Below are 12,922 nucleotides of genomic sequence, written 5' to 3'. Positions count from 1 at the left end.
GCTGGCACCCCCCGAAATGCCCTCACACACACTCTTAACCTCCTGCTTGGGGCAGCCGGAGGGTGTACCCCGGGGTTGGGGTGCGAGTCGTGGCAGGGGGATGGAGGACAAACACGCCATGCTCAGAGTTCCTGGTTTTCCTTTGTTCTTAGCAGAAATATGGGGGGCTCGTGAACCAGCCCCCTGCTGGAAGGAAATGACTAGAAAAGAAAATTAGAGACACCTGAGGCAGGGGGCTCCCTCGGAGGTTCCGAACAGGGGGGCTGTCACCCCACCGGACCCTCCTGTTATGCCCCCACTCTGGCGGGGGTCACTGCACAGGGGCCAGATCGCGCCTTGGGACTAGAATGGGGAGGAGGAGGGGGGCAGCCGGGGGGCGGGGCGGGATTCATTCCCAGCGGGGTGCAGGCGTCCGGGCACGGGCTGCTGGGCCCTCTGCTGCCCGCCCGCCTGCCCGGGTGGGGGTGGGGTGGAAGCTGGAAACAGCTGGCAGGGGAGGCGAGGGGGCGGCCTGGGTCCTGGGTGTGTTACACTGGGGGTGAGGCGCCTCCCGCAGGGCGCAGGAAGTGGGATGGCTCCAGCTGCGTTGCTCCCGTTGGCCCACCTGGCCCCGTGGGCACCAGCAGCCACCACACAGGAAGCCTGCCCAACGCCCGCCTGTGTGGGCACCCCAGTCGGGCGGTGGGGAGGCAGGGGTGGGGAGGCAGCTGGTGTTGGGAGGGGGCTGGGACTGGTGGTGCCCCTCTGCCAGAATCTTCTAGAAGACCCCATATGGCCGGAGAACATGCTGGTTAAAGAGGGTTTCTTTGAGAAAGCTCACATTTTACAGACAGGGAAACTGAGGCTCGAGGCGGAAGTTACTTTATTTTTTTCTTTTATTGCTTTTTGGGTCACACCTGGCGACGCACAGGGGTTCCTCCCTGCTCTTCACTCAGGAATTACTCCTGGTGGTGCTCGGGGGACCCTATGGGATGCTGGGAATCGAACCCGGGGTTGGCCGCGTGCAAGGCAAACGCCCTCCCCGCTGTGCTATCGCTCCAGCCCCGGAAATAACTCTTAGGCTGGGAATCCATGAACACTCCCTTCAAGAAATCTTTTCCTTTTCTTTTTTTTTTCCACATTTGAGGGCCACATCCGGGGGTGCTCAGGAATCCCTCCTGGTTCTGTATTCAGGGATCACTCTTGGCGGGGCTACAGAAACCACAGGAGGTGCCAGGGACTGAGCCCCGGTAAGCAGCCTGCCTGCTGTACTACCACATAACCCCCCAATCCTAGATAGCTTTGGGGGCAGGCATGGGTTTGGGCCACACCCAGTGATGCTCAGGGGTTACTCCTGGCTCTGCACTCCGGGATCACTTCTGGTGGTGCTCAGGGGACCCTATGGGATGCTGAAGATTGAACCTGGGTCAGTCGCGTGCCAAGGCAAACGCCCTACCCACTGTACTATCTTTCTGGCCCCTAATTCAATCTACCTCCCACGTTATAACCAGGACAGAAGCTCCCACCCTGTGATCCTGCCCCCAGAGGACACTGTGATATTTTAGGGGATCACCAGAGTCTTCAATGATGTGGGGACATCAAGTGAATGGGGCCACAGAAGCTACTCAGACCTCTCACCACAATGCCCAGGACTGATGCAGGAAACTCGAATGTAAAGCCAAGTCTTGATAAATTATAATGATATGAGTACTGGGCCCGAGCGATAGTACAGCAGGGAGGGTGCTTGACTTGCATGCGGCCAACCCAGGTTCAATCCTCAGCATCCCATATGGTCCTCCAAGTCCATCAGGAGTCAGCCTTGAGCACCGCTGCATGTGACCCCCAAACAAAGATCTGCACTGCACTGTCCTCCCGTTGTTCATCGATTTGCTCGAGCGGGCACCAGTAACATCTCACAACAGATTGTGAGCCACTGTGCTATCGCTCCAGTCCAAAACAAAGATCAACCAACAAAAAATAATACTGAGGGGCTGGAGCGATAGCACAGTGGGTAGGGCGTTTGCCTTGCACACGGCTGACCTGGGTTCGATCCCCAGCATCCCATATGGCCCCCCAAGCACCATGAGGAGATTCCTGAGTGCATGTGCCAGGAGTCACCCTTGAACATCGCTGGGTGTGATCCAAAAAGAAAAAAAAGGAGGGATAGCACAGCGGGTTGGGCGTTTTCCTTGCAAGTGGCCAAAGGGCCGACCGAAGTTCGATTCCTCCACTCCTCTCAGAGAGCCCGGCAAGCTACCGAGAGTATCTTGCCCACACGGCAAACCTGGCAAGCTACCCGTGGCGTATCATGTCCGATATGCCAAACACAGTAACAATTGTCACAATGGAGACATTACTGGGCCTGCTCGAGCAAATCGATAAATAACGGGAGGACAGTGCAGTGCTAATCCTGAGGGCTGGGGGAGATGGTTCAAAGACGCTTGAGTGTGCAGTTCTGATCCCTGGTACCACATCTGGGTCTCCGAGTACTGCCAAGGTACTGTCCAGAGCACAGGGCCAGGAACAGCCTCTGAGCATGACTAGATATGGCTCCAAGACGCCAAAAGTGCTTCCATAAGCCTTAGGGTCAAGTCCCGTGCCCTTAATCTGATCCAAAATGTTTAACAGGCAGGTGGGACCCACGTATTCATGGAAAAGAACCTTAAGCGTCATCCATGCTGCAGGCCTGTCACAAGAGAAAAGGGAGGCTTTGACAGGCAGACCTGGACGACTTCCTGGGTGAGGAAGCATGGGTGTCATGGCTTGGACCCAAGCTGACAGCCTCGATTCAAAATCTGATATGGAGGTGGGCCAGAGTGATAGCACAGCAGGTAGGGCGTTTGCCTTGCCGATCTGAGTTCAATCCCTGGCATCCCATATGGTCCCCCAAGCACCGCCAGGGGTAATTCCTGAATGCAGAGCCAGGAGTGACCCCTGAGCATTGCTGGGTGTGACCCAAAAAGAAAAAAACATCTGATATGGAGGTGAGAGGAGAAAGGAGAGGGAGGGACGGAGCGAGCTAAGCCAGCCCAGCTGACCACCCCCACCCTCTGCATGCATGTGCCTCCCTCGCTCTGAGCCCAGAGCTGGCTGTGGCCCCAAGCACTGCTGGGTATGGCTGGAGAGAGAGTACAGTGGTTAGACTGCTTGTCTGCCCACAGCTGACCAGCGTTTGATGACAGGCACCACATACAACTCTCTGAGCCCTGCCCGAGAGGGATCCCTAAGTGCAGAGCTGGGAGTCAGCTTTGAGAACAACCCTGAGCACTTTTAGTATTTTGGCTGCCCACCCAGTGATGCTCAGAGCCGACTCCTGGCGCTGCACTAAGGAATCACTCCCGGCGGTATCCGGGGGACCCTCTGGGTGTCATGGCTTGGACACAAGCTGACAGCCTCGATTCAAAATCTGATACGGAGGTGGGCCAGAGTGATAGCACAGCAGGTAGGGCGTTTGCCTACCTGCTGTTGGGGATGGAACTCACATGCAAGGCAAATGCCTTAACTCTCTCTCTAGTTCCAGCCCAGCCCCCTCTGGGTGTCGATCCCAAACCTAAAATGAAGGAAACAAAGGGAGAAGGGAGTGTCGTCCATCCGGGAAAGGAAGAGCAGAGGACTTCAGGGAAAAGCGGAATTGCCTTTCCTGCAGGAACGAGGGAGATGGAGGAGGAGGTGGAGGAGGTGGTGAGACGGGAGCGGTTCGCACGGAAGCCCCGTTTCTGAGAAGCAATGGCGGGGAGGCTGCAGATACAGGGGAACGTGTGTGGGCGGATAGTCACCCATCTGCAACCCACCCGTGGGGTGAGACAGCCGAGCGAGGGAGGAGGCAGCCGAGACCCAAAGCATTCCAGGCCCTGGTGACTTTCTGGTCAAGGCTGACTCTGGTGGGTTTGGTCACCTGCTCCCGTGCTACTGACTAAGGATGCATCTCACCCAGACACTCTCCCTCCCCTTAAGACCCCAGCAGTGCAGCTGCCAAATGTCCTTTCTCCCTTGGAGAGAGTGTCTAGAAGTCAGAGGGGTTAAGTGCTGTCTTACAAGCAGCCAGAGTTCACGTTTTTTGGGGTCACACCCGGCGATGCTCAGGGGTTCCTCCTGGCTCTGCACTCAGGAATCACTCCTGGCGGTGCTCGGGGGACCCAATGGGATTCTGGGAATTGAACCCGGATTGGCCATGTGCCAGGCAAACGCCCTACCCACTGTGCTATTGCTCCAGCCCAGAGTTTACTCTTAACACCCATGGGTTTTCTTGAGCATCCAGGGTGCGGCCCTGGAGGTCCCCAAGCACTCTAGGGTGAAATCCCCATCCTCTTAGCCAAAAATCACCAGCACAGGGGCTGGAGCAATGGGACAGCAGGGAGGGCGTTTGCCTTGCAAGCTGCCAATCCAGGTTCGGCCCCCAGCATCCCAGAGAGGGTCCCCAGAGCCGGTTGGGAGTCATCCCTGGGAGCAGAGCCAGAAGAAAGCCCTGAGCACAGGAGAGTATACCCCCTAACAATAAAAGTCCACCAGAATGGGGGCCAGAGTGATAGTATAGAGGGGCATGGATGCAGACTTCCCAGATTCAATCCTGGGCACCAGGTATGGTCTCCTGAGCCCCACCAGAAGTGATCCCGAAACACAGTCAGGAGAAAGCCCTGCACACCACACCACACACACACACACACACACACACACACACACACACACACATTCACTCATCAGGATAGGCCCCCAGGCTTCCTGAGGACTGCTTGGAAGACACCTCCAGAAAAAAATGTCCTTTTCGGGGGTGGGGTTTGGCCATAACTGGCAGTGCTTGGGGACTAGACCTGACTCTGTGCTTGAGGGATCTTGCAGTGCTGGGGACCAAACTGGGGTCAGCCATATGACATGTGCTCACTTATCTGAACAATTGTTGTGGCCCTATGTCCTTTCTTATGAAGGCAGGATTAGCCTTGTGCTGTGTGGGTGGACCAGAACATGTATATCCATCCATCCATCCATCCACCCATCCATCCATCATCTATCATCCATCAACCATCCATCTTCAATAAAAAATAAAAAAAAAAAAACAAAAAACGAAGAATCCAGCTGCTAGGGTCTGGAGTGATAGCACAGCAAAAAGGGCGTTTGCCTTGCACACAGCCAACCTGGGTTCGGTTCCCAGCATCCCATAGGGTCCCCCGATCACCGCCAGGAGTCATTCCTGAATGCAGAGCCAGGAGGAACCCCTGAGCATTGCCGGGTGTGACCCAAAAAAGAAAAGAAAAGAAGAATCCAGGAGTCAGAGCCACAGTACAAGCAGGCAGGGCGCACGCCTCGCACTACAGCCCACTCGGGTTCAATCCCCCGCAACCCCATATGGTCTCCTGAGCATCACCAGGAGGGCAGAGTCGGGAGGAGTCTTGATCATTCCGGGCGGGGTGGCCCCCAACCCAACGCAAACGAAGCAGAAACAGCAGCGCCCGCGGGAACAGGGTCTCATAAACCTTTTACTCTCCCAGAAGTTCAGACACTGATTTCGGAAGCTTCGGCCTCGATGGAAGCGGCCGCCCTGGGCCTGCATTCCCGCCGCGGGGCGCAGCAGTCAGAGCCCAGGGGGGTGCGCGTGATGATGACCGGCACCCTGGCCTTCACGCTGCTGAGGGACCAGGGCAAGTGGACAGTACTGACCAGCTCGTAGCGGGAGCTCATGAGCTCCGTGTCCGGCTGCACGCTGGTCAGGGACAGCACCTGCGGCAGCTGGAAGGCGCTGACGATCTTGCTGGTGGTGAAGGGCCCGATGTGGGTGCTGGTCTCCTGCCGGGCCAGCTGGCTGCTGTCGGCGCGCGCCCGCCGCTCCGTGTTGGGGGTGAAGCCTTGGTACTGGACATGCGCATGCAGGGCCCACGCCACGGAGCGGATGCACTTGCTGGTCTGGTTGCTGATCTCAGTGGTGAAGACCACCCGGTCGCCGGGGCTGAAGGTGTTCCTCTCCATCTCCACGCGCAGGCAGATGGTACCTTGGCCACAGCAGTGGTAAGACACTCGCTTCTCCGTTTCCACCAAGAGGGGCGACTGCACGGGCCAGGGTGGATGGACCACCATGAGGGGTCATGAGTCAGGCCCCCTGCCCACCAATACCCCCCCTTTTTTTTTTTTTTTTTGCTTATTGGGTCACAGCCAGTGATGGTCAGGGGTTACTCCTGACTCTGCACTCAGGAATGACTCCTGGCAATGCTCGGGGGATCCTATGGAATTGAACCCAGGTTGGTTGCCTGCAAGGCAAACGCTCTACTCGCTGCTCTACTCGCTGTACTATCGTTCTGGACCACAGGACCAGGTTTTGGGTGTTGATTTTGGGGTCACACCTGGTGACGCTCAGGGATCACTCCTGGCAGGGCTCGGGGATGAAATGGGATCAAAGCTGGTTTAGCTGCATGCAAGGCAAGTGCCCTTCCCGCTGTCTTATGGCTCTCTGGTCACTGGACCACCTGTTTTATTTTATTTGATTATTATTTTTTGCTTTTTGGGTCACACCCGGCGATGCACAGGGGTTCCTCCTGGCTCTGCACTCAGGAGTTACTCCTGGTGGTGCTCAGGGGACCATATGGGATGCTGGGAATCGAACCCGGGTCGGCCGTGTGCAAGGCAAACGCCCTCCCCGCTGTGCTCTCTCTCCAGCCCCTGGACCACCTGTTTTAGAAGTTAATTATTTATTTTTGGACACACCTGACTGTGCTCAGGGCTTAATGTCTGCCACTGTGCTCAGGGATCACTCCTGGCGGTACTTGGGGGACCCTATGGGGTGCTGGGGACGGAACCAGGTTGGCCACATATGCCAGGCAAATGCCCTATTGGCATCTTTTGTTTTGTTTTGGGGCCACTCTGGGAATGGGCCAGGGTTCTTCGTGGCTCTCCACCCTGGAATCCCTCCTGGCAGGGGTCGGGGATGCTATGGGGTGCCCGGGAATAGGGATCGAACCCAAGGCCAGCGCCTTCCCATCTGTACTATTGCCCTGACCCTAGGGATCACTTTTAAATAAAAGATTTGATGGGTGGGGGGGGTGTGGGTTGAGGGTGACTTTCTCCTCTAGGGGACTTCCCCTGTGCTTGGGGAGGAGGAAGAACAGGGTAACAATTGTTTCAATAGCCCCACTTAGAGACTTCCACGGAGGTACGTGAAATTGACTAGGACGGAAGTTTGCAGGCTCTAGAAATTGACCAGCATTAAAAACCCTGGCCTGAGGGAGAGATAACAGGGGTTAAGGTCAGTTGCCTCGCAGGCAGCTGAGGTTTGACCTGCAAGCACTTTCTAGTGTGGCCCAAACCAGTCCCCACCCTCCCGGAAAATGTGTAAAGCAATGGTTGCATTGGTTTGGCGGGGTGGGTTGGGTTTGGGGGCCACTCCTGGCTGTGCTCGGGGCTTAGCGGGAGGGGGTTGGATCAGAGATAGGGTTGGTCATGTGCAAGGCAAAGGAACTGCCCCAGCTTACTCTGTACCGTTCTCTCTAGACCCCAGTGGAGGGCGAGTGTTTGCATGCCCAGCTCGTCCACTTCCCGCGAAGGGGGCATTTGAGGACACCCCTCCACTGCCCACCTACCCAGCCCGTCACCCCGCTGCTACCTGCCCTGAACTTTTTCTGTGGAAGTCCGAAGTCCCTTGAACCATTAAGTACAATCTCTTCTTGCCGAGAATACACTCCCGGCCCAAGCAGATGGCCTGGATGAAGTAGAAGACGTGACCGAATTTGCTGGTGAACGTCGACGGGAGCCTGGGAGGTAAGTTGAACCGAAATTCAAAGGTGTGGCTGCCCGCGCTTAACCAGTTACCTGAAAGCAAAGCACACCAACGGCCATCAGAGAGGCGGAGAAGGCCAGCCAGCCGCACGACAGTGGGGAGGGCGCTTGCCTGGCGTGTGACTCCCTGTCATCCCTTAGGGTTGCCCAAACACTGCTTGAGTGACTTCTGAGCACAGCACTGGGAATAAAACCCTGAGCACTGCCAGGTGTGCCGGAAAAAAAAAAGGGGGGGGGCCGGAGCGATAGCACAGCAGGTAGGGCATTTGCCTTGCACGAGACCGACCTGGGTTCCATCCCTGGCATCTCATATGGTCCCCCGAGTACCACCAGGAGTGATTCCTGAGTGCAGAGCCAGGAGTAATCCTCGCCAGGTGTGACCCGAAAAGCAAAACAAAAAAAAAGTTCTAGAACTTACCCCACCTCTCCTTGTTTTCTACCCCCAATGGTTGGACTGTTTCTGCAGGGACATTGTTCCGGATCTGACCCCTGGGTTTTTGGGGGAGCTATGTGACCCATCAATATTCTGCCCTGGTCTCAGGGGGGGACACTAACCTCTCTCTGCCCACTAGTTCAGTCCTGCACTTGGCCCAGGAGTTGGAGGTGTCAGTTGGCACTGTCACACTCTCATTTCTAGCAAGAACAGGCGAAGATGAGGGCTGGGGCCACAGGATAACGGGGAGGGGGTTTGCCTTGCACATGGCTGACCCGGGTTCGATCCTCGGCACCCCATAGGGTACCCCAAGCCCACCCGGAATGATCTGAGTGCAGAGCCAGGGCTAAGCCTTGAACACAGCTGGGTGTGACTCCCACCCCACCTTAAAAAAGAAAGGATAGCTGAAAACATTTTTTCTGGGGTTTATTTTCTGGAGGAGCAGAGCTGGCGGGAGGTGGGGGGCACTCGAGTTATACCTAATAGTGTTTGGGGGTGCTACAAAGCTCTGGGGTCAACCCCAGGGTCCTGAGAGGGCTGGCACGCACTGCAGTCTCTGGAGATCTCCCCGGCCGGCCACGTGCATGTTGTTGAAAAGTTTAGGCCACGCGTCAGGCCCAGGCACTAGGTGCTTAATATCTGTTTCATTTTTGTTTTTTAAAATCATTTGTTTGGGTACTAGAGCACAGCGGGGAGGGCGTTTGCCTTGCACGCGGCCAACCTGGGTTCGATTCCCAGCATCCCATAGGGTCCCCCGAGCACCGCCAGGAGTCATTCCTGAGTGCAGAGCCAGGAGGAACCCCTGCGCATCGCCGGGTGTGACCCAAAAAGAAAAAAAAGACACACAACAATAAAATCCGTTTGTCGTTGGGTCACAGTGGCGATGCTCAGGGCTGACTCCTGGCTCTGCACTCAGGGGTCATTTCCAGAGCTTTGGGGAGCCAGCCGGGTATACTGGAGATCAAGCCCAGGTTGGCTGTGTACAAGGCAAGCGTCATCCCCGCCATGGACGGTGCTGAGTATCCGCTGATTCTTACGGGGACCCTCACCCTCTCTGTTCCCGACAGCTTGCATTTCCCTGCTTTTCTCCCAAACCCGCTTCAGCTGGAGTCTTTCCTTGCTAGATAGGGCTGCGCATCTGGTGGATGCCTTGGAGGGGAGATGCCGGGCAGGGGGTCTGGGAGGGGTCGACTGCTAGGGAGGGCTTGGGTAGAAAGCGTTAACATTTATTAAGCACCAGCTGGATACCTATGGGTTTAATCTAAGCCCTTGATTCTCTCTGTGAGGAAACCTGGAAGTTCCCTGCAGCAAGGATTTTCTCCTGGGTGGGTCAGCGAGGGTGGAGTAGGGATTTGAAAGATGGCCTGTAAAATGAGTGAGATGCGGGCCAGAGTGGTAGTGCACTGGGGAAGGCGTTTTTATTCCTTGTTGAGTCATACCTGGAGATGCTCAGGGCTCACTCCTGGCTCTGCACTCAGGAATTACTCCTGCGGTGCTTGGGGGACCCTATGGTGTGCCGGAGATCGAACCCACGTCCGCCATGTGCAAGGCAAACGCCTGCCGTGCTGTACCATGGCTCTAGCCCCTGCTTCTGGCTCTGGGATCTGGGGTAGTCCTGGCAGTGCTCAGGGGATGGCACAAGAAGTCAGGTCAAACGGGGCTCCATCCCCATGCATGGCAGTTCACTCCTGTACTATTTCTCTGGCTCCCACTTCATCTTTCAATGAGTAAAATGAAACCACGGTGGATTTTGATTTTGTTTGGTTTAGGGGGGACCATACCTGGCGGTGCTTGGCCTGACTCCTGGCTCTGTGCTCAGGGAAGCTTATGCCATGCTGAGGATTGAACCCTGATTGACCACATGCCAGGCTCTTGCCTTCCCTGCTGGACTCTCTCTCCGGGTCTATAATGAACTCTCCTTGGGCCCCCTTCATGGGGAGCTGACCAGGCACATCTGCATGAGAGCTTTCTGGGGGAAGTCCAGAGCCCCAACAGCTCCGTCTCCCACCTCTTGAACTTCAAATAACTTGGGGGGCTGGAGCAATAGCACAGCGGGTTGGACATTTGCTTTGCACGTGGCTGACCCGGGTTCGATTCCCAGCATCCCCTATGGTCCCTTGAGCACCGCCAGGAGTCATTCCTGAGTGCAGAGCCAGGAATAACCCATCGCCGGGTATGACCCAAAAAAAGCAAAAAACAAAACAAAACAAAAACCTTCAAGTAACTGGGATAACTGGGGCTGTAGACTTGTTCTCTTTTCTTTTTTTTTTTGGCTTTTTTGGGTCACACCCAGCAATGCACAGGAGTTACAGGTTCATACATTCAGGAATCACTCCTGGCGGTGCTCAGGAGACCCTATGGGATGCTGGGAATCGAACCCGGGTTGGCCGTGTGCAAGGCAAACGCCCTCCCCGCTGTGCTATCGCTCCAGCCCCGGCTGTAGACTTCTTCCATAGATTCCTCCCAGGAACTGTGGGTTCCTCTGCCCCATATCCCCCAGCTTTTGTCACGGAGTCACAGAAGGCCCTGGAGTGATTCAACAAGAAGCATTTCTTCCCCAGCATCCCCGAGGTAGGGTCTGGACTCAGAGAAGTATTTGTCACGAAACCACACCCTCAGACCTTCCCAATATTTGGGCAGTGGTGCATGTCTTGTTATTTTTCTTCTTTTTTCTTTTCTTTTTTTTTTTTGTTTTTGGGCCACACCCAGGGATACTCTGGGTTAACTCCTGCGCTCGGGAATCACCCCCTGGCAGTGCCTGAGAGACCCCATGGGATGCTGTGGGAAGCTGACGCAGGTCAGCCTTCTGCGAAGCAAGCCCTCCCTGCTGTCCTATAGTTCTGGTTCATCTTTTTTGTTTGTTTGGGGTCACATCCGGTTATGCGCAGGGGTTACTCCCGGTTCTGCACTCAGGAATCACTCCTGGCATGGTCAGGGCACCCTATGGGATGCCAGGAATCAAAACCAGGGGAGCCGCCTGCAAGACAGGCATCAAGGCCCCTATCCTGTCGCTCCTGTCCCCTCTCTGGCCTGTTTTGGTATATTTGTGTCTGTGATGGTCATGGTTTGGTTCCGCTTTCCCAGGACATTCCAGACCTCTATTTTTTTGGGGGGGAGGGGTCACACCCAGCGATGCGCAGGGGTTACTCCTGGCTCTGCACTCAGGAATCACTCCTGTCATGGTCAGGGCACCCTATGGGATGCTGGGAATCGAACCTGGGCTGACCACGTGCAAGGCAAACGCCCTCCCCGCAGTGCTATCGCTCCAGCCCCCCTCTTATTTTTTCTTTTGCTTTTTAGGTCACACCCAGTGAGGCCCAGGGTTTACTCCTGGCGGTTCTTGGGGTACCATATGGGATGCCAGGGATTGAACTCAGCTGCGTATAAGGCAAAGGCTCTACGCGCTGTCCTGTCCCTCCAGCCCCTTTCCAGGCCTCTTTGTCTGTGTCTGAGCTCCTTGGAGGAGGAGCGAGGGGGGTTTCAGGAGGGAATCTGTGGGCGGCCAACCCTGGTTCCTAAGACAGCGAGGGTCTGACTGGGGGGCTTCTTTTTTTTAAATTTTTTCTTGTGTTTGCTTTTTTGGGTCACACCTGGCGGTGCTCAGGGGTTACCCCTGGCTCATGCACTGAGGAATTACTCCTGGTGGTGCTGGGAGGACCATGCGGGATGCCGGGGATCAAACCCAGGTTGTCCACACGCAAGGCAAAAACGCCCTCCCCGCTGTGCTATGGCTCCGGCCCCTCGGGGGCTCTTCCATACCTTCCACGGGGAACGTCTTGGTCTTGTGCACGTAGTCGGCCTTGTTGTTACAGATCACGTCTCTGCTGTAATCGAGGGACTCCCCGGTTTCTTCGTTCCACTCCACGTACCCTCTGCCCACCAGCTCCACCCGCACCACCGGGTCCACCAAGGTGCTGTTGAGTGTCAGGACCACCTGGCCTTTGATGCAGGAGCCGGCCAGGTAGACCGCATTTTGGGGTAGCCTCAATTCGATGGACTTCACCACAGACATGGGGGGCTGGGGTGGTAGAGAAACATCCTCCCCGCCCCCCGCTCCCCCCCATCAAGAGTCCGAGTTCCCTGGGACACCGCAAGTCACTCGACTGTGACATCAACGCCTGGGGGTTCCGGGAAGGGCGTTCTCCAGGAGGGCAAGACCAACAGCAGGTCTGGAATCCTGGGCACTCGTCATGGCAGTCTGGCCATTTTCTTTGTTTTGGGGTTACATCTGGCAGTGCTCAGGGGTTACTCCTGGCTCTGCACTCAGAAATCACTCCTGGTGGGCTTGGGGGACCAGATGGGATGCTGGGGATCGAACCCAGATCAGCTGCGTGCTGGGGATTGAATCTGGGTCAGCCACGTGCAAGGTAAACACCCTACACCATTTTTTTTTGTTGTTAGTGGTGGGAACACCCAGCGGTGCATAGGGTCAGCTTCCTCTGTGCTCAGAGATCTCTCCTGATGGGGTTTGGGGACCCTGTGGGGTGCTGGGGATCAAACTCATGATTGCCTTAGATAAACACATGATAAATACCGTCCCTCCTGGCCTAGCTCTCCTGCCCCAGGTGCCACCCATATGCTTCAGTAACCCAGGTAGGCCGTTCCCTACCTATTCCCAGCTGAGACATGGGCTTCAGGTGACTAAGGGTTAGAGCTTCCAGAAAAATCCCCAGAGATGTGACGTCATCTCTCCGGCGCCCCAGAGCCCAGGAAAAGAGGTTGCGCAGGGGTTCTGGACTTTGTATCTGCGTC

At 56.1% G+C, this 12,922-nt stretch overlaps 1 protein-coding gene across 1 annotated transcript; it reads right to left on the bottom strand.

Annotated features, from left to right (window-relative positions):
- Positions 1-5,466: 5,466 nt before the first annotated feature.
- On the bottom strand, positions 5,467-12,841 carry ARRDC5 (arrestin domain containing 5). Its single transcript, XM_056107261.1, has 4 exons — positions 12,780-12,841; positions 11,930-12,188; positions 7,565-7,770; positions 5,467-6,015 (listed from the first exon to the last, which is right to left on the bottom strand). Exons 2-4 carry the CDS (start codon positions 12,180-12,182, stop codon positions 5,467-5,469), a joined length of 1,008 nt encoding a protein of 335 aa, XP_055963236.1. The 5' UTR covers positions 12,183-12,188; positions 12,780-12,841.
- Between the last annotated feature and the right edge of the window lie 81 nt (positions 12,842-12,922).

This window comes from Sorex fumeus, unplaced genomic scaffold, assembly GCF_029834395.1.
Source record: "Sorex fumeus unplaced genomic scaffold, SorFum_2.1 ptg000156l, whole genome shotgun sequence".
NCBI lineage: Eukaryota > Metazoa > Chordata > Mammalia > Eulipotyphla > Soricidae > Sorex > Sorex fumeus.
Note: the sequence above shows the minus strand (reverse complement) of the source record. Positions and strands in the feature narration are given on the sequence as shown.